The 27,810-nt window shown below is 40.9% G+C and overlaps 1 protein-coding gene and 1 non-coding gene across 3 annotated transcripts in view; one reads left to right on the forward strand and one right to left on the reverse strand.

Moving 5' to 3' along the window:
• LOC129758094 (tyrosine-protein kinase CSK) overlaps nt 1-27,810 on the reverse strand; it is a 129,985-nt gene that overhangs the window by 12,268 nt on the left and 89,907 nt on the right. For both annotated transcript variants that reach the window (XM_055755537.1, XM_055755538.1), the window contains 2 exons: nt 1,728-2,263; nt 1,138-1,667 (listed from right to left, as the gene is read on the reverse strand). In XM_055755537.1, coding sequence (XP_055611512.1) covers nt 1,138-1,667; nt 1,728-2,263 — 1,066 coding nt within the window. The remainder of the gene's footprint in view (nt 1-1,137; nt 1,668-1,727; nt 2,264-27,810) is intronic.
• LOC129758831 (U6 spliceosomal RNA) lies at nt 23,948-24,051 on the forward strand. Its single transcript, XR_008740079.1, has one exon. It is a non-coding gene; the product is annotated as a U6 spliceosomal RNA (small nuclear RNA).

A 27,810-nucleotide genomic window follows, 5' to 3' on the forward strand; every position in this document is an offset into this window, starting at 1 on the left:
ACATATAAAAAGCATCTATCTCCATATATGGCGTATCAAGAAAAACGCGTTTAAAAAAATGCAACCTTTTTTAAATCCCTAATTAAAAATCACTTAAAATTTTTGGTTTATATGATAGACAAACGATTTTTAAGAAGCATCCCATGTTAGAATAAAGGAATATCAATTTTCATGAAAAAACAACGCACTATCGTAGATAGAACCTAGCTCACGTAATATTTTGTCTAACCTGTTTATACACCCTTTGCTATTTTCTTATTTTTAGCTTTAGTTATAAGCTCGCATTCATTTGCAACTATGTTTTTATGTTGAATAAAGAGTCAAATTGATTATTTTGAGTTTGTTTGCGGAGTAGTAGCGAAAAATTGTTCCGGAGTAAAGAATGCCATGTAATGGCAGTTCTGATGAAGGTTATCGGACCACGTACTATGAAAGGTTTTCGGCCCATAGCCACTTAAAGGTTGTCGTACTGGTTGAGGGGTCGATCAAAGCCACTAGAAATGCCTTCGTCGAACCCGAACTACTGGGAGGTTGCCGGACCAGGAACTACCAGATAGTCGTTGAGCAAAAACGAAGGAAGGACATTCATTTGGAGCCAGGTCGAGTTCGTATGACCGGGAGCATCTGGAAGGATACCAGACTGGAAAACACTTGAAGGTCGTTGAGCTGATGGGAAGGCCCAGAGCTAGATGATCGTAGAGAGAAACCGAAAGATCGTCGTCGGTTATGGTCCAGTAGGTGTTAAATTGTGATCGTTGAGGAGGTGTGACACCACATTCCAGGAGGAGCCACACTTTGAAAAAATAACACGAGAGTGTTTAAATCCCAGAAATAAGTCACACTTTGAAATGGCAAATTGCTTCTTACAACCGGGGAGCGGCCTAGCAAGAAGTCTGAAACAAATAGAGCAACATCTAGAAACTGTGCAGCGTATATAGGCTCATTTGATTCTGAGTACCAGATCGCAACGTGAAAGGCAAACATAGTAGCTGGAGTCATCACCACACCATCTTGTTGAAGAAGTTCGCTATTGCTACGATAACGATTAAATATGATGTTGGATCACGATTGTAGAATAAGGAAACATGCCAGACCATAATTGAAGAACATTGAAAATAGAATAAAATTACTACTTACGGCATCGCATTCAACTTGGCGTTCAGCTCCGCCCTTCTTTGGGCCGAGGCCGCTGCCGCCGTCGGAGATAAAGACGCTACCGCCGTCGTTGCACCAGGATTCGCACTTCCGGTCCAACTACTTGGTCCTCCCGCCGTCGATACCCCATTGCTATCAACGAAGGGGCCGCCACCGGACGTTACAACAGGTGCCGGTGGTAGTCCCACCTGACTGTGCATCGAGTTGGACATCCCGTGAGGCGGTGGCGGAATTTGTGGCGGCTGTTGCTGCTGCTGTGATTGTGCTTGGTGTGGGATATGGTTCTGCAGCTGCACGCTGTTCATCGAGCTGGACATCATGCTGGGCTGATGGCTTCCAATGGCATTGTGCTGCGGTTGCTGCTGATGACTGGCAGGTCCCACCAGCATGTTGCTGTGCTGGTTCGGGGATTTTGGTATGAGATGTGGCGGTGGTACGATGCCGGAATGCAGTGGCGGAGCCGGGTGATGCTGCGCTTGTTGTTGATGGAGGGAACTTAAGTTTTGATTACTCTGTAATGGGGAGATTGTAATTAGAAAAAAGTTTGATGAAACTGGTAGACTTAAACTTACACTGTGCGGAGGTAATTGTGGTGGCGCCATTTGTTGTAGCTGCTGCGGCGAGTGTTGAGGCTGTTGGTTCTGGGACTGCTGCTGCTGTTGGTTCGGTGCAGGTGGAGGATTGATGAACTGTGGCGGTTGCATCAGCCCGGGCCCAGCATTATTGGGAACCGGGCCTCCTCCACCGTTCCCGCCGCCGGGTTGCGGCGCGGGCCGTTTGTGTTGCCGCGCCGGCGCCGTCGGTGGCATCTGATGCGGCATGAACCATGGACAATCGCCGGAGGCGGCCGAGTTGGCTGCTGCAACTACGGTGGACGAGAAACCCCGATGGTGACCGACGACTGCTGTTTGACCCGACGACTGTAGATTGATGGCCGCCGTATGACTGTTCATGCCGCCGTTCAGCACGCTGCTTCCGGTGGAGTTCCGACGCGATAGAGAGTTGTGCTGCTGCTGCTGTTGCTGGTGAAAACTTTGGGCACTGTACTGGTGGTGATGGTTTACGAAACCCCTTCGCTCAGCACGTAAGTCGCTCCTTACATCGACATCTGGAAAAAGTTAGAAAAGGAAAAATTAGTACAAACTCAATCTAAGAAATTCTAGCTAGGAAGATTTAATATTATCATTACACTTCATTTTTTTTTACTTCTAAGATGAAATTTATACAATGCTGGAAGCGTTGTTGAGATGTATTGTTTGCCTTATTAAGACTTTTATCAACCAAAATCTGTTAACAATTGTTAACCGAAATCTGATTTAATATGGGCTAGCAATGTTAATAGTTTGTTATTCAAAACTTGTGCTTTGTGAAGAATTCTGAATATTCAATTTCGATATTTGAACTCGAAGACCTCTGTTCTGCAATTCTGAGTGAACTAAAACACCTGCCAGTACGCCTTCGGTTGGAATTCCAATCATTTGACAATCGGCTTATTATCATTTAATTAAGTCTCGTTCGCGCAAAGTCAACTATTTACCATTCTAAACGCGGCGAGGGCCACTTGAACAGCGGCGACGAAAACACAACACATTCAGTGAAAGTGAGTAAGGCCACGGTTTGGCGCGTACCGCACGCGTTGCCTATTAATCGGTTTTGAATTTTTCAGTCATTTAAACGACTTTGGTCGCGTTCATCAAACTGCATTTCGACAGATTTAATTTACTTAAACAACGGAAATTTGTCCTAGTCCTCCTAGCAGTTGGTCAAATGCATGAAAAGTGGATGAGCGGCGCCATTACACGTGGATGATGATTATTACGACGTAGTTAAAGGGAGGGTTATTATCCTTTCTACTTAATAGACCATCCACACGGTTACGTTAATTGGGCGGATGGTTGTTTTCATTGGTCTTTAGATAGAGTGTAATAGTATTGGACGAGCAATAAACAGCTCGTGGACTTCGGTTTACTACATTTTCGAGAATAAATTCCGCCTAAGGTGAGGTTATTGGCAGTTGAGATTTAAGAGTTCTCTTTAGCAGCACTGTCAGGCCATTAATTTTGTTTCCGCATAGAAGTTTAACAAAATTTCATCTGCTCTAAGATGAGAATCATAACTCTGATTTTCAATTCAAGCAGTTCCGAATCTATTATCCCTAGAATGATCTAAAAATGTCAGAATAAAAAGTTAAAGTTCTCAGAAATCATATGTCATTTAAAAAAAATAAAAGTTTTATCTTTTACACCCACAGTCCAATAAAGTAAGCTATTTTTACCCGCTCTTTCGCTTCCACACATTTCGGGCAATATAGAGAGCTGATAAGCTTAAACCGGTAGAATTATTGTTCAAACATGACTCGAAAGGTACTGCGGCATGTAGAAGTTGACCTATTCATATTTCCAATTTACCCAGTCTTTGACCTCCTTAATTGTCTCGCCAGTGATCATGAGCAATATATCGCTCGCCAATCCGACTATCAGAACGCCTGCTGGTAGCTTCAGTGGAAACACATCAGAATACATGGCGTTCCAGAGAAGAGGTCCAAGGATGAATCCCTATGGACCATCCTCTGTTATCCTAATAGATCGTTACCAGTTTTCGGTTTTGTAGGCCACGATTATTAAAAAAGCCTCCCGTACCCTAAATATTAAGAGCACGCCACTTGTGAAGCGCTTTGGCACTCTTAATATTAAGGGGCACACTGATGGAAGCAACCCAAGTAACCATAAGCACTAAAAACTAGCACCAATTTTGCTCTAACGTCAGCTATAGAGTTTGATTCTGTGCATCATATTAGCTCTGTAAACCAGGTTTGGCGAAATTAACTGTTGCTTTCGTGCACAAACTGGCATAACCCTATAAAAGCACTGTATTAGCACTGACCATACTGACTGGACATTCGATTTCGTTTTCTGGATAATTTTTCCAACAGTACGCAATGTCGATTCCAGAGTGCGCATCGATCGATTTGGAGAAATGCCATCCCAGTAAGGAAATGCCACCCAACTTTAAAATAAAACAGACAATTTCTACGATAAAATCGGGCTAAACAGAACCATTTTTCCTACAGGGCATTTTTTGTCCAATTTTTCAGGTTCGCCACCTGCCGTCGGTATTGCGAACCTACAAAATCTGACAACAAAAAATTAGACAGAAAATCGTTGAATTTTTGTTCTAAGTGTCATGTCAGTGTGGTCAGTGGTATTAACATTGGTTGATGTTATAGCGTTGGCGGGAAAAATGCTGGGAAAATGCAAATGGCGTTCAAATGAAGTTCGACCATGCGGGAAAAAAATTCGGCTGAAGATGACCTAGAATCGAACTCATCATGACATCAATGGCTCGGACATTTTTGATTGACTCTGCTTTTGAACCTATCAGGTCCGTGTTAAATTTCTGATGAAAAGCCCTATTCGAATCAAATTTCTAGCAACCGGTGCCCTAAATTTGCACACCCAAAATAATCTGCACGTCGTGGATACGTGAAAAACTACATAATTTTTATCCAATTGATTTTCACGTAGATCCTACGAGATCAATATGTAAACACCTCCCTATAAGAATTCGTGTTTCATGGGCCTTACCTACAATTTACGTGAATTTTTAGTGAATTCAACTCACTGTGATTATGAAAGCTACGAGGAGTGTTTTTAGAATCGGAGTTGAATGTGGGTCAATTTGTATTTTTGTTTATGTTTATAATGAAAATATAACAAAATTTTATTTAGGACAAACTTTATTTTCACAGTATTTTTCGCTTACACTTCACTTTCACCACAATAAAACACTTCAATCCCGCAGTTCCAGCAACGCAGGGTAGTTTGTGGAATGCTGAAAAAAAAAATGGAAAAGTATTCAGTAATAAAAAATAAATGATCTAATTAAAACATAATTTTACCTTGTCCGTTGTTGTATATATGGTGTCCTGTGTTCCGTGTTCCGGGAAGTCGTATACCAAAAAACAGTAACCGGCACCAGTTTCGGAAGGGCACATGCATCCAGATCCATCCATTGTTATCGAAATATGGAAACAAAAATCAATTTATTATTATTCAGAATCATCAAAAAGTCAAAGACACTTACCAAAAAGACAAAGCTAAAACTAATTATGCTTGTCAATGCAGTTCCTCTTCCGGGGACACACAAATTTTCACAACAGCTGGCTGACAATTCTCTTTTCTAATAAGAATTAACAACCACACGCTTGAGACAATTGCATTAAACGGATTTAGATCATCCACTTGGAATTTACGTGAAAATCATGTGTAAGTTATGTGAAAGTAAAGTAGCTTTTACCAGGGCATCCTTGATACTCTGTGGTTACCACAAAATTCACGTAGAATCGATATGATGCAACAAAATCTCAATTTACGTGAAAAATCCCGTAGAAAAAATTTCAAAATTATTTTGGGTGCATTAATTCAGCATCAACTAATGCTAATGAGCTTTGGCCTAAAGCTACTGTGGTGCTTACATAGTGCTAAAAAGCATTAAAGCAAGCTTGTGTGATGTCAGTTTAATCCTTAGAAAATAAAGTATTTGTTATTCTGATTTAGAGCTATGCTGCATTTCAAAAGCATTATGCAAAGCTGACAAAATACTAGTTTCATTTTAAAAGGGTGGTGTAATTCTAATATAATGCAGCATAAATAGCACTCGAAGGGCTGTTCTAATGCAAACTTGCATTTGATGTAATTTAGCACTTAAGTGCTGGCATAAAGCTATAAAAATGCAAAGCTTTAGTGCTTATGGTTACTTGGGCAGTCCCCTTTTTCTGGTAAGCGCGTTTCGCGTTTTCAGTCACAATTCGAATGGCTTTTTCTATTTACCTGTAGATCTTTCTTTTCAAAAACGGAACTGTCTGTCAATCGGTATCATGTCAAGAATATCTAGCAGAAAAATTTATCAGAATGATGTTGAATACAGTGAGGGGTTTCCCCGTTTCCACGTAATAACACAATTTTCAATTTTTTTACTGGTTTCAGAAAGATCGTGTGTCAAGACAATTTTGAAGAACCACTCTGAAGATTTTCAAAATCGTGTGTACTTTTTAGTACTACCTTCACCACTGAGTTTAAGATTTGGTCTGAAGCTGAGACCGTAAGTTTCTTAGCGATAGCCACACAATTCTCAATCGAAACCGGCTCGATGTCGTGAACTTCTAGTGCAATTATTCTTTAGACTTTACGCCATGAATCGTCATCTACGCTCTGATATAGATTTTTGTAGTATAGGAGGAAAACTGAAGATTGCAACAGAACTTTCCACTACCATCAAGTTCTACGACAGGTTACGCACTCAGCAAAGCCACTGGAAGCTTGTCGTTCTAGGAACCATTCGAAGGTCACCGAGTCGGTAATCCGTTAAGATGACGTCGGGCCATGAAGATATTTATAAGGGAAACAGCAAGTCATTGTATTGGCCGTCGGGCCGGTGCTGGTACCTTGGAAGGCCCTCAAGGTAACGAAGTTGGTCCGGGAGTCATCGGGGAGTTGTCAATTCGAAGCCAGGAAAGGTCTTCGAACCGGTGCCATTGAAAGTCATCGGATGATCACTTAGGCAGCTGCTAAAAGTTCTTGGACCAAGATCTAGGCAGGTCATTGAACCAGAGCCTTGTAAGGTCGACGGGCTGACGATATTGAATTGAAGGTAGTTGGGTTGGAACCTTGGGAGGTGTTAGGCAGCGATACTGTGAGGTTGACGGTGTCATTAAAGGTCGTCGAACCAGAAGTCATTGAAAGGTCTTCGGAGGAGCTATACAAAGTCGTCGGAATGGAGCAATGGAAGGTCACTTGAAAGGTAGTCGATCCGGAAACCATTTGGAAAGTCGTCGAGCCGAAGCGAAGATATATTTTCAAACCAGTCAGTGCCAAGAAAAACCACACACAAAAAGTCACCAAATCTGATTCATTGGGACGTTTACTGGGCAAGAGGCAGCGAAGGTTCTCAGGTTGGTGCCATGGGATTAGGATGCTACATTGAAGTTCAGTACCATAAGGTTCGTTGGGTTGGGCCATGAAAAGTCGTCAAGCCGAAGTTACTGTGAGAACATTGAATCATTTCGGGAGCCATTGGTAGATCGCCGAGCCAGATCTAGGGAGGGATTTCGGGTCGATTCCGTGAAAAATCTTCGAACTCTTAAGCCATTTGAAGGTAGTCGGACTGGAGCCATGAAAGGTCATCGAGGCGGGAGCATTGTCGAACCAGAAAGCCCTTGAAGGTCCTTGGACCGTCAGGGAGGTCGTCGAGCGAACTACATGGAAGTTCTGCCAGTGAAAACAGAAGAAGGTCTTCAAAAAAAAAGCGACTATGATGATCTTATGGATCTGGTCCATGTAGATGGGGAGCCTGAATTTCAAGGAGTATAGGTTGTTTTGGTAAGTGGTAAAGTGTGTGTTACATAAAATTGCATCACGGAAAAAAAACGCTGTAGAAATTTAATTTTTAGGAATCATATCTTCAGCTTTCGCTTATAATCAGATAAGAGTATATAGATCACGTTGGCCATGCTTCACTGTCAATTTTTCGTAGATTTGGTAAAATGTCGTCGAACGAAAAAGAGCGTCGATTAATTCTGCGCACTCATTTCGAGAATCCGGAGTTGTCACATCGGGACATCGGTAAGATGCTGGGAATCGTCCAATCCACGGTCAGCAGAGTACTAAAACGATACTTCGAGAACCTAACCATCGACCGGAAGGTGAAGAACGGCAAAAATAAATGCTCCGTCAGTGAAAAAGATCATAAGCGCGTAGTTAAGCAGTTTTGACGTGATCCGAGAAGTTCGATATGGGATTTCGCCAAAAAGCTGAATATGTCATGTTCATTCGTCCAGCGGACCAATCAGTGGGAGGGCCTGCGTACACACAAGGTTCAGAAGGCTCCTAACCGCGACGAAAGGCAAAACATGGTGGGGAAGACGCGAGCTCGGAAGCTGTACACCGAAATGCTGACGAAGCCGCATTGCCTGGTAATGGACGACGAAACATACGTCAAAGCGGACTTTCGTCAGCTGTCGGGACTGTTGTTCTTCATCGCAGAGGACAAATTCAGCGTTCCGAAGAGATACGCAACCATAAACTATCCAAGTTTGCCAAAAAGTACATGGTGTGGCAAGCGATCTGCTCTTGCGGAAAGCGGAGCGCCCCCTCCGTGACGACCGGCACGGTAACGGGCAGGTTTACCTTAAGGAGTGTCTACAGAAGCGCTTACTACCACTATTGAAGCAGCATGAGGGCTCGACCATCTTCTGGCCGGATCTCGCTTCGTGCCACTATTCAAAGGATGTCTTGGAGTGGTACGAAGCCAACGGGGTCACCTTCGTGCCAAAGGAAATGAACCCGCCCAACGTCCGGAGCTTCGCCCGATAGAGAAATATTTGGCGTTTATGAAGCAGACCCTCCGGAAGAACCTAAAAGTTGTCAAATCGGAGGCAAAAAACTATAACCTGACGTTGTACAGAACCTTATGGACGGGGTAAAGACGAAGGTGCGAGCATACGGACTTGGGCTCGAAGTATGAATAAAAAGAAAATGACAAAAGTTGTAATAGTTTTTATAATACTGTCTAAAATTAAAAGGATCGGTCTACTGGGCGAATTTCTACGTTTTTTTCGTGATGCAATTTGTGTGACACACTCTTTAGGATACAATTCTGGATCGGCTCAAAAATAATTAAAAGTACGGAAGTAAACATTAAGTAAACGTTGAGATGAGACAATTTGGTGATGAATTTGACAGGTTTCGGATCAAAAATACTGCCTTGCCTATCGTTAAACAATGTTTCTTAAAAACTTTTTGTTTGATTTTCATAATGCAGAGTCGATCAAACTTAAAGTTTATAAATAACAGAATAAAATTTCCTGAGCTGAAAAACCTGCTTTTTAATGATAATTGAGTTTTTTATGGTTTCATGATTCTTCCTAAAATCTAAGGCTGGTAATACAATAAATTCAAAATTTTAGTAATTTCATCTCTTTGATACAAAATTGTTAAAAAGAATTCTGGTATGTATCCTAAAGTAGCTAGCCTTGTACTGTAAAAATTTTGTCCAACCATAACTAAATCACAAAATGCTTTATGTAATCGTGGGTAAACGCATCTGTACAGATTACTTAACAACCGTATGACCAAAACAGTTGAAAAAATATTGAACATCGCCAAATTATGAGCTGACCTACAAATCAACAAAACCTCACCCACGGAGCTTTATTGAAGGGTTATTAAAGTCACATTTGCTCTGTGTATCGCTGTTGCTGGTTCCATCTTTCAATGGTTCTTGATTTCCAATTCGGCTCCCAAAATTTATTGGATTTTTCTCCTCCAAAAGGCGCCAATCGACATCGTAATTTTTCCGAAAAATAAAACTAATTGCTATCACTGTGCCACACAAGAGCCACCACCTTCTTTACAAGGCATCTGCGAATAATGCTGTAATAGGAGTGATTGTAGTTTCACCTTGTCAAGACCGGAGAAAAGTGGTTTCACTTAAAATGCAACCCCAGATCCAGTGCCACCGAATCGTCTGACTGGCTGACGGGTAAACTTTTTTATTAGTCGGTTCACCCAGTTTTTATGCATTAAATAGTCTAGTTTCAATTTATTATAGTATATTTCTGTTTTGCTTTTACGTTTCGCGGAATCGCAAAAAAAAACGCCAACAACAATACGAATCATGATTCACTCTACCAGAGAGAGAGAGAGGGTGAGAGACAGCAATCGTAAAAAAATAAAACAAGAGGATCGCGCGTTCATTGATTGTTGTATGCTTTACAAACAAACCACACCGGGTGTGAAAATTGGTGCTCCAATATTAATACCATCACAACGATACCATTCATTTAGTAAGGTGACCAGTTCTAATTTGAAACAATGTCATCAATGATAGCTTCAAACAATATTGGTGGAAATGGGACTATCAATTTATGAATCAAAGATAATTATCCACAATCTGGCACAATCAGTTTGAGATAACGCAAATATTTAAAACTGATACACCTCACTAAAAAACAACAAAAACAAACACCCCTCACGGTTAGTAACCTTGCAAGCCTAGCGCATATTTTTGGAACACAAGATAATCTCGCCGCCGGCCGTCGTCATTGGCATGCCACTTTTCGGAACATTCACTGATGACCGAAATGTATACCGATCATTATTACTTAACAACAACTTTAAAGCTTGAGACGAGGCAACGGGCGGTTTTTGGCCAAAGCCAGTTTAATTTCGGGCACGTTTTGACACAAGTTCGTCTAGAAAACGGGTGGTGGATTTATCAAGTTTGAAATCGCCACAGGTTATGATTGTATTAAAAAAAGTTTTTTTATGATTCTTAAAAGAAACAGTATACATCTAAATCTTCAATGAGTTAACACGATTAGGATTAGGAGTAAAGAAAAAAAAAACGAGATTTGATGACATTATGCCAAATATGTCATCTCTCCGATATAAAAGCGACATATAATACATTCTCGATCAACAACATTCATCGTCACTACGATAAAACATTTTTTCAATAGATACCTACAACTCGTCTATCTGGAACGGCTTATGGAATTTTACAATTGTAAACAAAAAGTACAATAAAAACAATTCAGCCCTATTAAACAGGAACGTTGCCTTTAAATCAATTCGAGTTTGTTTTGATTAGTAAATTACCCAAACAACACTTAAAAATCAGATTTCCGCAATTGCTTGCCCCAGCATATTATAAGCTTTTCACGAAAACATCCCTAAAATCTTTGAACTTCCAGTGAGCGATAATATCAAACACATGTCGCTTAAGTGTTCAAAACACCGAGTTGTAATTACCTATTCGCCGGCAACATTTTGCTCTCCCCTATTTTCGTCCATTAGGTGTCACTTAACATCGGAGATAAATTTTATCAGTATCGCGAAATAAATTAGCCAACTTGGAAAAGACAAAACGTTGTAGATTCAATGTAGAAGCATCGCTGCCGGCAAAAAGTTGCACCAGATTAGTAAATGGAACGTGTTTTGATAACGCTTAATTGGATTATTCGTCGCACTTGTGGTACAATTTTTCAACTCGAAATTTGTACCAGCTGATCCATTATTCGATTTGTGGATTAAGTTTTTATGTTAAAAAAAAACTTGATACTTTGCCCGGTATTGCGGAACATCGTCTACGACAAACTGCTGAGACTTCGTCTACCCATGGGGGTGAGACTTGTGGGATTCGGCGACGACGTGATTTTCCCAGTACGGGCATATCAACAGAGGAAGTCCAGCTTCTCGTCACAGTAGTGATCGAGCGAGTGGAAAGTTGGAAGCGCTCCAAGAGCATAGACCGTGCGCAATCGAGTCCAAGCGTACGTTTAAGTACTTAAGGGTGATGATCGACGATCGGCTGAGTTTCACGAGCCATGTCGACAACACCTACAAAAGAGCGGCAATGGCGGCGACCAGCCCTCTCGCGGGCCTTGTCGAACAACTCAGCGATTCGAAAACATACCCGAGAGGCCTTTGATGTCCAACTGGCAGCACTAGTGAGGCAACTTGGAACGCGGCCGGTGAACTCATCGCTTGATCCCTAACGTCGGATTTTAGATGGATCGGAAACAAAGAGAGGTGGATTTCTGCATGACGCAGTTCTTGACTGGTCACGTATGCTTCATACAGTACCAATCGATTTGGACATGTGGCCTCGCCATTCTATCCAACCTGCGGTGACACAGTTGAGATACATGAAAGTCGACAACATCGTGCGGAGGATGTGTGAGGATGCTAATACTTGGAGCGTGGTCAGCGATAGCCCAGCAAACAATTTTTGTAGGTATATTTCTCAATAAACTTTGCTATACGTTTCATATACATTATAAAATCATCTTATATAACTCGAAAAAACAGCATTTACGTACTAAAGTGGAGGCAATATACATATGAGGATGCTAATACTTGGAGCGTGGTCAGCGATAGCCCAGCAAACATTTTTGTAGGTATATTTCTCAATAAACTTTGCTATACGTTTCATATACATTATAAAATCATCTTATATAACTCGAAAAAACAGCATTTACGTACTAAAGTGGAGGCAATATACATACATATTTTTAACTTCTGGCTTAAGCGATAAGAGTTGTAAAAATTGGACGATTTACAACACCTTTTACCGCACATACTGATAGTATGCGAGAGAGCGCAAGTTTTGCTCACAATGCACAGTGGTGCAGAACATCAATCTAGCTGTACGAAATTAATAGCGCCCAGGGATAAAGAGATAGACATTTGATGTCTTCAGCAACATTGTTCAGTTTTACAAGGAGCATATTCTAGTATCAAAATTTTTGCCGAGGGGTCCACCGATAGCGAGTTAAAAATGCTAACTTTTTTGTTTTTCAAATTAGAGCTTTGATGTCTTCGACAAAGTTGTTCATCTGATCAAAATACATAAGTTTGTTGAATATGTCAACGTCCTATCACATCACCTTCAGGAGTTACAGTCAAAGTAAAAAAAATCTCTTCAAAAAACAGTTTTTTGAACCTGACACGTTGTAGGTTGGATAAAATGGTTCGCTGTCTTTGAAACAAATTTGTAACAAGCCACGATCTACATTTGTTTCATACATTATGATGGGTTTAGAAGTTGCTGAAGCTCTATAGAAAGCATCTAGTGTATTTTATTGGCAATTTTGGAAGGCTCGTTCATCGAAAAGTGCACATTTTCGCAACACCCCCTTTTTTGTGATTATTTTTGATGATAAGCGGAACCATTTCCATTTGAAATTAGCGTGGAAATCGGTGGAACTAGTAGAGATTTGAATGATTGAAAATACACATTTTATGTAAAAATTACCTGTTTTTAATACTTATAGAAAAAACGTTAAAACATTTAATTGATTAATAAAATGTTGCAGTTTTCTTTTATATATTTTGTTTTTTTTTTTAAAGTCATTTAAATTCGATAAAAACTTATGACTCAATGAAAAGACAAAAGCAAATTGCTTTTAAGATTGGTTACTTGGATACAGTTACTTGGAACCTGTTGAAGCAGTTATATTGTAATGACAAAATTCTATTATTCATTTAAGTGATATCAAATACTAATTTAGTGCTCTACCAAATTTAACAGATAAGTTCCATTTGTTTTTTTGAGGTTTAAATGATTTGAAAAATCAAATTTAAATGTCTTTTAATCAAACAAACTATATAAAAGAAAACTGCAACATTTTATTAATCAACTAAATATTTTAACGTTTTTTCTATAAGTAAAATAGGCAATTTTTTCATAAAATGTGTATTTTCAATCATTCAAATCTCTACTAGTTCCACCGGTTTCCGCACTAATTTCAAATGGAAATGGTTCCACTTATCATAAAAAATAATCACAAAAAAGAGGGTGTTGCGAAAATGTGCACTTTTCGATGGACGAGTCTTCCAAAATTGCCAATAAAATACACTAAATGCTTTCTATAGAGCTTCAGCAACTTCTAAACCCTTCATAATGTATGAGACAAATGTAGGTCGTAGCTTGTTACAACTTTGCTTCAAAGACAGCGAACCATTTTATCCAACCTACAACGTGTCAGGTTCAAAAAACTGTTTTTTTGAAGAGATTTTTTTTACGTTGACTGTAACTCCTGAGGGTGATGTGATAGGACGTTGACATATTCAACAAACTTATGTATTTTGATCAGATGAACAACTTTGTCAAAGACATCAAAGCTCTAATTTGAAGAACAAAAAAGTTAGCATTTTTAACTCGCTATCGGTGGACCCCTCGGCAAAAATTTTGATGCTTGAATATGCTCCTTGTAAAACTGAACAATGTTGCTGAAGACATCAAATGTCTATCTCTTCATCCCTGGGCGCTATTAATTTCGTACAGCTAGATTGATGTTCTGCACCACTGTGCAATGCATGCAAACCGTTGCCAGCGACAATATTTGCTGCTTCTCTCATTGGCCAGTTTATCCAAATGGACCCTCTGATTTTTAGAAATCTGGTTGCACTGCTTATCGCAAAGAGAACAACAAAGATGTTTTCTCATTTGAATCCCGCACGCGGGAGACAAATTTCCAAACATGGCGGACTTTTGTCATATACGAGTCGGTAGACTTTAACTAACCATTTTTATGATAATTTACTTGGTTTGGTAGGAATTTCGCATTAACATTGTTAACGAGTGGAGCTGACATTTCTAATGCGATGTTATGTTTGCTGGGAGGTTTACCCAGATCATGACTGCCCTGCAGAGTATTTGGAACCAGCACCAGTCCACGACCGGTGTAGGGTGGAGTAGAGGGTGAATAGGGTAGGCCGGGTAGAGTAGAGTGCGTCTTGTAGCTATTACAATTATTTACTATCACACGACATTGTAAAATCCTAAGCTAGCTTACAGTAGATGTAGTCACGGGCCCGTTTTTCCTAGCATAGCATTAAAACGCACAACAATAATATCACAGCTCGGACGGCACGAGGGTATTGCAGCATAATATCACAGAATCCGGTCGGGAATGTCTCCAATCTGCCATTCCTGGCAAGTTGCGGCACCACATACGCACCCTGTTTCCGCATAAACGGGACTCGCAAAACTAAAATGGCAAAAAATCCACGTACCGAAAAGCTAACCGAATGTTTATAGTTTATAAAAACTACCTGACGTAAATGTGTTAACGATTTACTTAATCTAGGTCTATCTAAACATACATTCATAGTTTTCTTAGCTCTCAAAAACGACCCGTCGGATAGGTGAATATACCAGGGCAGCAGTTTCGTACGTGCTCTGTAAAGTCGAGACTATCTAACCACCACTTGTAGGAGGGGATTTTCAGTCTGTTTCAATCATCCTACTACATGGTTTACGCTGCTTGGAATATTCTTTCGCGTTCTACTTCCTTATTCCAGCACGACTCTAACCCCAACCGATGTTTCTGCTCAGGTTGTCTCTTGTCAGTGATGTCTCGGTGGATGCTGCTACGTGTCGCCCTCAATAAGTTGTCTAGGAGCTTTTCACCAAGCAAATCCGGGATATCTACCTTGATCGATGGCTTCGGCTCCGAGACACCAAATGATAGCAGGAACATTTTATTCGCAGTTTCAAGAGTAATGGCGAAACTTACCTAAACGTTTTCTTTCGTTGATTGTTCTCGTACGCTGACGATTGTTGTTGTTCAGTCGCTCTTTGTTTATGTTGTTTTTTCATGTGCGCATTTGACAGCTACACTCTTAATTCTATACACTCATTCTTTGGTTAAATTTTGACTCATGTGGTAGGACTACAAGCTCATAACAAAATAGCTACACAGACTTAATTATAATTCTACAATCTTCTGCGTATCCCGAGCTGCTTGGTATGTCGAGAACGCTACAGTGAGCGAAATAAGAATAGCACCACTATGTGTTATGCTTGTTAAAATATCAATGCTTGAAAAATACGAAATTTTCTTCCACAGTTTGTTCTGTTTCTTGTAGGTCGTAGCTTGTTACAACTTTGCTTCAAAGACAGCGAACCATTTTATCCAACCTACAACGTGTCAGGTTCAAAAAACTGTTTTTTTGAAGAGATTTTTTTTACGTTGACTGTAACTCCTGAGGGTGATGTGATAGGACGTTGACATATTCAACAAACTTATGTATTTTGATCAGATGAACAACTTTGTCAAAGACATCAAAGCTCTAATTTGAAGAACAAAAAAGTTAGCATTTTTAACTCGCTATCGGTGGACCCCTCGGCAAAAATTTTGATGCTTGAATATGCTCCTTGTAAAACTGAACAATGTTGCTGAAGACATCAAATGTCTATCTCTTCATCCCTGGGCGCTATTAATTTCGTACAGCTAGATTGATGTTCTGCACCACTGTGCAATGCATGCAAACCGTTGCCAGCGACAATATTTGCTGCTTCTCTCATTGGCCAGTTTATTGCAGGGTATTGCAGCATAATATCACAGAATCCGGTCGGGAATGTCTCCAATCTGCCATTCCTGGCAAGTTGCGGCACCACATACGCACCCTGTTTCCGCATAAACGGGACTCGCAAAACTAAAATGGCAAAAAATCCACGTACCGAAAAGCTAACCGAATGTTTATAGTTTATAAAAACTACCTGACGTAAATGTGTTAACGATTTACTTAATCTAGGTCTATCTAAACATACATTCATAGTTTTCTTAGCTCTCAAAAACGACCCGTCGGATAGGTGAATATACCAGGGCAGCAGTTTCGTACGTGCTCTGTAAAGTCGAGACTATCTAACCACCACTTGTAGGAGGGGATTTTCAGTCTGTTTCAATCATCCTACTACATGGTTTACGCTGCTTGGAATATTCTTTCGCGTTCTACTTCCTTATTCCAGCACGACTCTAACCCCAACCGATGTTTCTGCTCAGGTTGTCTCTTGTCAGTGATGTCTCGGTGGATGCTGCTACGTGTCGCCCTCAATAAGTTGTCTAGGAGCTTTTCACCAAGCAAATCCGGGATATCTACCTTGATCGATGGCTTCGGCTCCGAGACACCAAATGATAGCAGGAACATTTTATTCGCAGTTTCAAGAGTAATGGCGAAACTTACCTAAACGTTTTCTTTCGTTGATTGTTCTCGTACGCTGACGATTGTTGTTGTTCAGTCGCTCTTTGTTTATGTTGTTTTTTCATGTGCGCATTTGACAGCTACACTCTTAATTCTATACACTCATTCTTTGGTTAAATTTTGACTCATGTGGTAGGACTACAAGCTCATAACAAAATAGCTACACAGACTTAATTATAATTCTACAATCTTCTGCGTATCCCGAGCTGCTTGGTATGTCGAGAACGCTACAGTGAGCGAAATAAGAATAGCACCACTATGTGTTATGCTTGTTAAAATATCAATGCTTGAAAAATACGAAATTTTCTTCCACAGTTTGTTCTGAATTGCTTAACGGATAAATCAAGCATAAGTTTACTTTTTTTGGACGTAGCAATTGGCGTTGAGGACCAAAAATCTGAAAAAGGGTGCGAAATAAGAATAGCACCACTTGAGTTTTTCAACAAAAACAAGATTATTTTTTCAAAATTTACTGTGTAAAATGGAATAATAATACTTCTACGAATTATTTGAATAGATAACTGCATTTTAAGGAGTTTCCAAAGGGTTTCAAAGGTTTGAAAAGGGGGTTTTAAAAGATGATCCTATAGCGTTAAGGAATTTGATATTTGAGCTGTAATTCTTTATCAAACTACTTACTTTCTTCATAAAAATGACGTGAAATGATGAAACAAACATTCGGGATTTATTTTAAATCAGAAAAAATAGGTTGGAAATCGAAAACTTTGATTTTGTTCAGTAAACCACACTTTTTCCAGTTTCAAGTCGTAGATGGCAGCACTATTTTGTAGTTAAAATCAAATTTAGTCTCAATATTGATTTTCCAGGTTTATTTAGGCCCATATTCATCATTTTGAGATATTTTCCCATCACAGTTTTGTGAAAGTTCACGCTGCAGAAAGCTTTTCCGGATTTGCAAAAGAGTCACCAGCACAAAAATGTACAACCGAAAAAATTCCTGCTCATCTCAACTTCCGATTCAATTGCAAATCATATCAATAATACTGCTAGTCGTCGGCTCCATCAAGCTCCATCGCAAAGTATAACTTTATTCTGATAATCGGTCCAAAAAAATCACTTTTAGTGACCTTGATACAATTCTAATTTTTCTGGATTTAGTGATCTTAGAATTTCTAAAGCGATCACACGGTACATGTATTTATTTCTTGACCAAAATAATCCAGCACTCCCTAATTAATCCCAGATATTCGAAAATGGGCATGAATTTGGTTAAATGGCAAGATAGTGCTGCCATCTATGACTTAAAACTAGAGAAATAGTGTTTGACTATTACAAAATAATAGTATTTTTGAATTCCAACCTGCTTTTTGGATTCAAACTCAGCCTCAAATCTATGTTTCATCATTTGGATCATAGTTATGAATGTTAATGAAGAAATCAAGCAGTTTGATAAAGTTTTAAGGCTCATATATAAAATTCCTTAACGCTAGAGGAGCATTTTTTAAAACACCCTTTTGAAACCTTTGGAATTTTGGAAAACTCCTAAAATGCAGTTATCAATTCAAATAATTCGTAGAAGCTTTATTATTCACTTTTACACAGTAACTTTTGAAAAAATAATCTTGTTTTTGTTGAAAAACTCAAGTGGTGCTATTCTTATTTCGCACCCTTTTTTCACATTTTCGGTTCTCAACGCCAATTGCTACGTCCAAAAAAAGTAAACTTATGCTTGATTTATCCGTTAAGCAATTCAGAACAAACTGTGGAAGAAAATTTTCGCATTTTTTAAGCATTGATATTTTAACAAGCAAAACACATAGTGGTGCTATTCTTATTTCGCTCACTGTATGTAGGATACCTCCACCTCCGCAGAGTATCCCATTAGAACGCGCTCCCTTCGACGGAATCTGCGGAGATAAGACAATACCTTCTCCGCAGTCGAACTTGTAAAGGGCGAACACGAAATTATTGCGACACATTTAACAATTTAACAATTTAACAATTTAACCTTTTTACCATTGGGTTAAAAATCAACTAAGTTTGCACACTTTCTCATTGATGTGTATTGTTTACATGCTGTCAAACTCGAAGTCGTGTTTCTCGATTAAAAGAAAATGGAGGTGAACCAACGCGAGTCGAGAGAACAAATTCTTTCCAAACACCTGGAATTTCCTGACCTGTCGCACCGGCAGTTGGGAAAAATGTTGAACATTCAACATTTAACCGTCTCCAGAGTGTAGAGGCGGTTCCAGGAGCGGTTGGCGTTGGACCACGGCAAAGGAGCTGGAAGAAAACTGGGACCGGAGAAAAAGAAGACGGAGGGAAAGGTGAAGCGGATGATTTAAGCAAATCCCAACGTCTCAAGTCGTGATTTGGCTAAAAAGATCGACATGTCGCAGAGCTACGTCCAAAATACAAAGAAGAGAGTTGGACTACATACATACAAGGTTCAGAACTTCCCAAACTGCGAAGAGCGGCAACAATCGACGACTAAAGCTCGGGCACGGAAGCTCTACGAGAAGATGCTGACAAAATATGGCTGCTGTGTGATGGACGGCGAAACGTATATAAAAGCCAATTTTAAGCAAATTCCGGGTTTGGAGTTTTTCACCGGCAAGAGCAAGTTCCAAATATCTCGTTTGGCAGGCCATCTGCTCTAGCGGACTGAGGAGCGAGCCTTTCGTGACAAAGAACACAGTGAATGGCGAGATTTAAAAATCTGAGTGCCTCGAAAAGCACCTTTTGCTGTTCTTGCAGCAGCACGATGAAGCTCCACTATTTTGGACAGATTTGGCATCATGCCACTATTCTAAAAGTTCAAAATTGTTCTGGAGTGGTATGAGGCCAATTCTGTCCATTTTATTCCAAAGGACATGAACCCGCCAAACTGTCCGGAGCTGCGCCCGGTGGAGCAGTACTGGGCAATAACGAAGGAGGAACTTCGAAAGAGCAAGAAGATAGTCAAAGACGAGAAGAACATGCTAAGAAAATGAAAAAAAAAACTGAGAAACTGCTACCGGATGAAACTGTAAAGACACTTTGATGGAGGGCATCAAGTGAAAATGCGTCCAATTTTACACTCAAGGCTCCGTCGATTAACTTTTCTGTTGATATTTGAAGTCAATATATGTATAAAACTATCCTAAAATTTTGGTTTGATTCTAAACATTATAAGGAAATTGGCATGACCTTTCCGGTGTCGCAATAATTTCGTGTTCGAAAAAATAATAAAAAGAATCCCCCTTAGGTGATTTTTGAGAAAATCTTAGGATCGTAGGAAAAAAAATCTTTATTAAAAAAACACTTAATTTTAGTTTTGCTTCGATGTATTTCATTTTTTTTTTCAATTAACCGATTTCCTAAACTCAAATTTAAGTATTTTCTCTTTAATTTGATGATTTATTCCTAGAACATTTTTGGTTTCTCAAAAATTTCAGTTCTTCAGTACATAGTAATGGTGATTTGAATGTGCCTTCCGGGTCATATTTATCCTTATAGCTTTAGAAGATTAAATAATAACAATAAATGACACTTTAAGATGGGGAAGGTTGCAGAAAACGATGCGTTGCGTTGCGTTTGAGATTCGAAAATTCGTAATTGTAATGACGAATGTTGAAACTTTGGAAGCCAGTGATGTTGAATATTTTAACCTTAAAAGGTTACTTTTTCTTTCAGCAACTCAACCTGGTAATATCATGTGGCTGAGAAGTACTGCGAATTTGATCAATCCAGCTTATAAAGTGTTATTATCTCAAATAAGAATCTAAAGCATCTTAAAATGAAAATAGATCGAATAACGAAACTTCACTACACATATTTCGTTGCATTTAGAGGAGCATGAGATGGTGCATAAGAATTCTTCATCCTTAGGACCAAGAACTTTAATTTAAATCGGGGGTACGGGCATTCGATCAATATGGCCGTTAGACCAGAAAACAAATAAGGTCGAATGGGTTACAGGCCGATGGAGGTCAGGCCTCAATATTCCGATCACTTGAGAGTTGAGAGATATAGGGGCTCGGAACACTACGAATTTAAAATACGAAATTCGTTAATAACTACCCAAATCTCATGAGACTTCATTGATCTTTGCATTTGGATGCAATATAGAAATTCAAACAAACGCCCTTAACTCGAAACAGCAGCCTTTTGTCCTACCCGTGGAACGTTTTTCATCGAGAAACAAAAACATATTGTTTATCTTTTTTTTGGATTTGATCAGCTTTTGATGTGAAAAGTAATGTTGATTGAAAATTTTTACCGATCCATTTACAAATTTTCAAAATTATATCAACTAATTAACGTCGATTCTTGGTATGCTATTAATAAAACCGAATAGCCTCATCGTCTCATTCAACGTGAAACGATGTTTTTACCGCCCACCCATGAGATTGGCATATCTCGCGTGAGCTTTCATTACGTCGTATAAAACAAAATTTAAACAACGAAAAATTACAGAAACTGACATAGCTAGTAGCAACTTCTTTCCATTTAGAATGTTTGTAGCCTGGACAACATGTTCTATATGGGAAATACAAATTTTAAAGTGGTTTTGATAACTTTTTCTGTGATTTCTTAAGAAGTTTCATACGACGTAATCAAAGCAACGCGAGATATGAACCTCTCTACTATTTACGCTTAATAACTTTTCTGTCGTAACTCGAATTATCTTACGGTCTTCGAAAGAATTGTGTAAATTTACGTGTAGATCAGAAAACAAATCTGTAGAGAAATCGATGCATGTGAATAAATTGGAACCGAAAAAGTGGATTTGGCGGTTTTGATAGAACAAATGAAGCCAATTGTCCATATCAACTTCAGGGTCGTTGAGCAATCCCTTAGAGTTGACCAAATAAGCTGAAATTTAGCATGGGGCCTTCTGGCATGCCGAGAAACGATCTCAATTCACAAGGCTTATATTCCCAAACATAGTCCTATTTATGAACCACTTTAGTGTGTATGGCAATTTCAAGTTCAGGGAACTTCCAGAACAAAAATGATGTCAATACAGTGATATGTTCTTCAAAATAAAAATTGGTCCTCCAAGTTTCAAAGGTCTCTAATATAAAGTTCAAATTCTTTAAATTACCTTTAAAAAAAACTCGCACTCGTATTAGAAAAAATGCCCCAACATCAAACCCTCAATTACTAGACACCCAGCACGACACCGATTATTGCATTTTTTTTTCGCCTAAAGAACTTTAACCAAACAAGTCAAGACAGAAAGGCCGCTCGCAACCAGTCAGTCTTCCGAAAAGGCCACTGGCCTGACCTGTTAGGACAAATAGTTAATCACATACTCATCGGCAGCAGCAGCTAGCTAGTTTACCTTGGCACCTGTTGATCAGTTTTGCTGCTACCACCTAGTGTCGGTCAAATCGAGCAAAACTGGCCAACATGTGCAATCTAAAGCGCTCTTAGACGCGGTGTCCAAGATAAGTCGGTGGCTGTTCGTTCGCTTAACATGAACACAGTTAGTGAGGGGAAAAAGACACGGTTTTATAAGCGAATGCCGCTGCATTTTTGGTTGCAGCAACAAGTATGGAAGTGTTGTTTCCACTACTAATTGTCCAGGAGCTGAAGGCGGGCGTCAAAATTAGAAATTACAGTGCTGCTGCTTTATCTTAGGGCTTAAATCGACTCCCCTTCTACCAGAAGATCGGGTGGTTGGATCCCGAGCTCCATGTCGTAGATTGATCAATTCTCGATTGTTTACGGCCGGACAAAGATTTTTTAAATTATAAGATACCGGTACTTTGGCGGCTCCCACAGAACGATCGCTTGGATTCCGATTAAAACCGTGATCGTTGATCTAGATCCGTCCTTTTCCCCTTTGGCACGCGAAGAAAGAAACATTCTACGAATCATTGGGCCACATACATACCAGTTCATACATATCTAACTAAGAGGTACGAAATCGCGGCAATAATTAATGTGCCTAGCCAGAGCACAACAATGCAAACTATTCAGAGCCGGAGCGCTTTCAGCTGAAATCCACCGCCATAGACAGTCAAGTCAAGTCAAGTGCTCATAGATCTCCGGCGGGGCCATTCTGTGCCGGGGAATGCGGCCAGAGAACGATTATTTCCGACGCCCGGCGCGAGCTATTCTTAAATCTGAAAACTGCACCAGAATACCAACAAACAACGCAAGCAAAACGCGAAGAAATATGTGAACAATCTTTTGGCTAGGAAAAAAATAGGAAACCTCTCAAACAGAGCCACAGCAGATGGAGAAAGAGCTATGGTTCGGAAATGTTATTATTATTGTTAATGGTTGATGAAAAATGAAGCGTGCTCGGCTCCGGTGCTAACAGTTTAATTACTCTATTAGCTAAGAAATTAATCGGGCCGCTGCTGCCGCTGATTCGTATGATTATTTGGCACATGAAAAGTTTTCGGTCGAAGGAAGTAGTTGCTCGTGTACAGGAAACCAACATTTGGAGTGCTTAACGACCGAATCTTAATAAATTGCATCGTTCGGTATTAGGTAGCCACTGATGATTGAAAAGTTTGATGATATTTCAAAATGAAATACATAGAGTTGCAGAGATATGAAAGATTTTGAAAGACAATGGAAATTGTTGATAAAAATATCCCATAAAATTATTTAGCTGTTTGGCCCATCAAAATGCATATTTCTATCAAAGCCCACTGGTTAAAATTTCGGGGAATCCCTTGTATTTATTTGGCAAACTTTAGCTTCAAGCTTTGATCACAATCAATTTTTTTTTCATCAAGAGGTTTTATATCGATTTAGGCTAGAATAAGATGGTGTTTTAACTTATTTTTCTAAAACGCATCTAAGCAAAACGAATTGTTTCCGTAAAATAGTTCATGTAACCAAAGCTCCTAAAAGTCATCATGACTTAAACAGGAGTATCCAAAGTTCACATTTCGCTGAGTAAAAGATACCCTGGTTAAAATTAATGCAGTTTCCCTGAATGCGTCATTCTAACCTAGATACGAACTTCCATAGCTAAAAAAAGCTTGAATCATAGGCTCTTAAATATGGTCGATATGACTAAAGCACAAGCAATACTTCAAGTAGTTTTCTAAGTCGATTGGCATAAATATTTTTATTCTGGAGCCGGTCTAAAGTTAATGTGGCTTTGAACTTTTTCATACCTAGCTAATAAGGCACATGCGTTCAAATTCTGCCATTACTGAATTCGAGCTAATTAAAAGTTATCAAAGTAATTGCTAGTTTCTTATTCACACACATGTTACACACATAGTTAAAACACACAGGTTTCTAATTTGCAACTTCGAGGCACCAAGTGTCTTAGCTTCGGCTGGATATATGCTAAAATTGGAACGATACAGAGAAGATTCTCATGGCCCCTGCGCAAAGGTGACACGAAAATCGTGAAGCGTTCCACATTTTTTAATGGGGAGGCGTTGGTGGTTAAGGCACTGGAAGGAACCTACGCCGATGTCCTCGGCCAAATGAAGACGAGCGATAGGCTGGTGGGCCAAGGAGCCTAAGACGTGAGGAGAATCCGCTGGACACGCTGCGATGAGATGATCCTTGAACTCAGACGTGGCTCAATCCCCCAGCAACCCTAGGTAGTCTTCCAAAAGGCGACAGTTACACCTCCGCGGGGATAGGAACAGTTCAGCTTAATCTCAACCATTGTCACTAAGCACACCAGATGTTGCGGCAGATGGCATACGAGGAAAAGTTGGACGTGGCGTTAGTGACAGACCCGTATCGCAGGATCTCGGATGGCAATAATTGGGTAACCGATAATTCCAAACTGGCCGCGATATTCGTTACAGAAAGATACCCCATACAAGAGGTGGTGTCGGCTAAAGAAGAAGGCTTCGTGATACCCAAAAAGTCAGCAGGATTGAAATCGTTGAAGGTCTCACGGGTAGAAGCCCCGTTGTCATGGGCGGGGCATCAACGCGTGGACTGTAGAATGGGGTAGTCGTTCTTCAAACCCCACGGGTCAACTTCTACTGGAAGCCCTAGCAAGGCTGAACGTAGACCTGGGGTATGTAGGCCATACAAGGATCTACCACAGGGAATGATGGAGTGTTACTTCCGTAACCGCCAACTACACTATACGACCATTGCGGGACTGGAAACAGTGAGTGTTTTGGCAGGGATTCCACATGGATCGATATTAGGCCCGCTATTGTGGAACAGCGTTTACAACGAACTGCTGAGACTGCATCTCCCCACGGGAGTGAGACTTGTGGGATTCGTCGACGACGTGGTTCTCCTGGCATCGGGCCGATCAACCGAAGAGTTCCAGTTACTCGCCACAGTAGCGATCGAGAAGGTGGAAAGTAAGGTGCGCTCCAATAGCTTGCGTCTGGCTCACCACAATACCGAGATGGTGCTGATCACAAGCCTGATTTCAGCACAATCAGGAACGATTGCAGTTGGATCGTGCGCGATCGAATCCAAGCGTACGATCAAGTACTTGGGGATAATGATCGACGACCGGCTGGGTTTAAGGCCCATGTCGACTAAGCCTACAGCAGCAGAAGGCGGGCATGACCTCGTCCATTTTGGGATGCAGAGCTGCAGCCTTGAGCTCTGCAGCGTGCAGCGGCTGATGAACCTGCGAGTTATCAGCGCATACCGAACAGTGTCCTTGGTAGCGGCTGACGTTGTGGCGAAAGGCCCCCACAGGTAGATGCCCGATGTGCGGAAACATGCCAGTGAGGCCTCGATGTCCAACTGGCAACAACAGTGGGACAGCTCGGAACGCGGCCGGTGGACCCATCGCTTGATCCCTAACGTCGGATTTTGGATGGATCGGAGACATGGAGAGAAGGGTTTCTGCATGACGCAGTTCTTGACTGGTCACGAATGCTTCATGCAGTACCACCATCGGTTTGGAGATGCCCTGCAGAGGAGTTGAAACCAGCACCAGCGACCGGTGTAGGCTGACTCCTTCGCCGAGAGCATCTGAGTAGTGTGTGTCCAAAACTGCGTATGTCGACCTGCCTGGTATGTCGCGCGTGTGTGTGTCTTCCGTTGCCGTCGCGGATTATCCGAGAACAACGCGCCCTCTGCGACGGAGATTGCGGGGATAAGACATGACCTTCTCCGTAGTCGAACTCATAGGGGGTTTCCTCTAGAATTCACGCCGCGGAAAACTCCCGGGTAGAGTAGTCTCACGTTGCCGTCGCGTGAGACACTCGAGCCCGGTTGGATGTCAACACACCGTCGGGATTCATCTTAGTCGTAAGCGTAAAAGAGCCGTACGTGTGCTGTGACAGGCACAAGTCTCGGATAAGCTGCTCTCAATTCGGCACATGGCGGGCAAAAAGCCTAGGGTTGCAGCCAAAGGAAGGAGGAAGGCCGGACTCCGTTCGGAGTAGAATGCCTTTTCGACGGGGGGCCTTCGAGTAGTGTGCGTCCGGTCCTAGCAGTAAAACATACAAAGATAAGACTTCACCTTCTGCTAGGTACGTCGCGAAGATTGTGTAGGATACCTCCACCGCCATGGAGTATCCGAGTAGAATGCGCTCCCCACGACGGAAGCTGCGGGCATAAGACATGACTTTCTTCGCAGTCGAACTCGTAGGGAGAAGAGTATTTACGCCGCGAAATACTCTCGGGTAGAGTGACTTCACGTCGTCGGCGGGTGAGTCACTCGAGTTAGTGTAGGATGACTTCTTCGCCGGGAATCATCCGAGTAGTTTTTCGTAAAGCCCCGCTGGAGTTTAGACTCGAAACTGAGTAAACCGATGAACGCAGAAGCGCGGACTTGGTCTCCCATCATGGGTACAGCCGTCCGGATGTGAATTATGGACAGATGCCTTATGGCGTAGCATACTGGGTAGACGCGGGGGCTTGCCCTGCATTGGAATGCAATCTGTAAAAAGGATTTACCACCTGGGTGATCAACTAATAAAAAAAGGCACCAAGTGAACCATGAGTTGCACGCTCTACTGAAGCCATCCAGAGAGTCAAGATGAATGAGTATGACGAAGGAAGCCACAGTCCCCAGCAGAGCAAGAGGGGTGAATCGTGTCTGTAAAAAGTGTCAGGTAGATAAAGTTGCGGAGAAATCACCGGTAACACTTAAGAATCTGCCCGGTCATTTAGAGATATCCCAAGCTGAGATTTGGGCCAGAACAACCAGGTAATCAGAAGGAATCGTGCAGGTGGCATGATCCACGTGATGCGTTAGCGGGCAACGCTCAAAAGTTACAAAGAATTGACAGATAAATTTCTTAACAACTACGGAAGGTGCACACAGTTAAATCTGAGCCCAAGGAAGAGGTAATAAAACAGGGAGAAATTCCAATGCGGGATTCGTGCCTTTGAAGTCATTATTCGACTAAGAATCGGTTTGATCAACCACTGAACACAAGTGGTATTAGTCCAACTTGAAAGGCGCGGCGCCTATAGATGATAGAGTGAATCTTTGATAGTCGATGTGCTTGATAACCCCCAATCTGCAACCAGTAAAGTGCTACAGGAATATGGACGAATGTCGCGCAAAGTGCCTTGTATGCACTCCGTTCCGTTACGTTACGTCTTCGTAGTTGTCGTTTACGCTGCCGGAAGAGTCGTCATGGTCTTTCCGAAACGGTGTCAAATGCAATTAAGTATCTCCGTCTTGTCGTTTTCTACTATATAGTAGTGAGGATGCGAGGATAAGACATGACCTGCAGTTGATATCCACATCGTAGGGAAAAGAGTATTTCGTAGACGAGGAATGCCTAAGGAGTATCAAGACTTTTGTTATCTGTAAAAAGTCGTATAAGTTCACGAGACCTTTTGAATGCAAACATGATATAGTTAGAGTATCTAGAGTAACTCTTCCAAGTGCCTATAAGAGCTTTCAAAAATGCCTCAAATAATTTTTTGAATTACATCTGGAACTTTTCCTAGTCTAGACTAGTCTACGGGAAGTTTTACGCTTTTAACGAAGTTCTAGTGCAACCTTGCATTTCTTCGGGATTCTCACAAAAACACCGAGAGCCTACAAATATTTTTCCATTTTTTCAGAAACTCTCTCTGGTTTTACAGCAACAGTTGCAACCTTGCATTTCTTCGGGGTTCTCACAAAACACACATTTTTTTCATGAACTCTCTCTCTCTAATATTTACAGGAACAGTGCAGGACCCAAGAATCTCCTGTGTCCGAACAGAAACCCCTTCAAGTGCCTCAAGA

The sequence above is a fragment of the Uranotaenia lowii genome, chromosome 3, assembly GCF_029784155.1.
Source record: "Uranotaenia lowii strain MFRU-FL chromosome 3, ASM2978415v1, whole genome shotgun sequence".
Lineage (NCBI taxonomy): Eukaryota > Metazoa > Arthropoda > Insecta > Diptera > Culicidae > Uranotaenia > Uranotaenia lowii.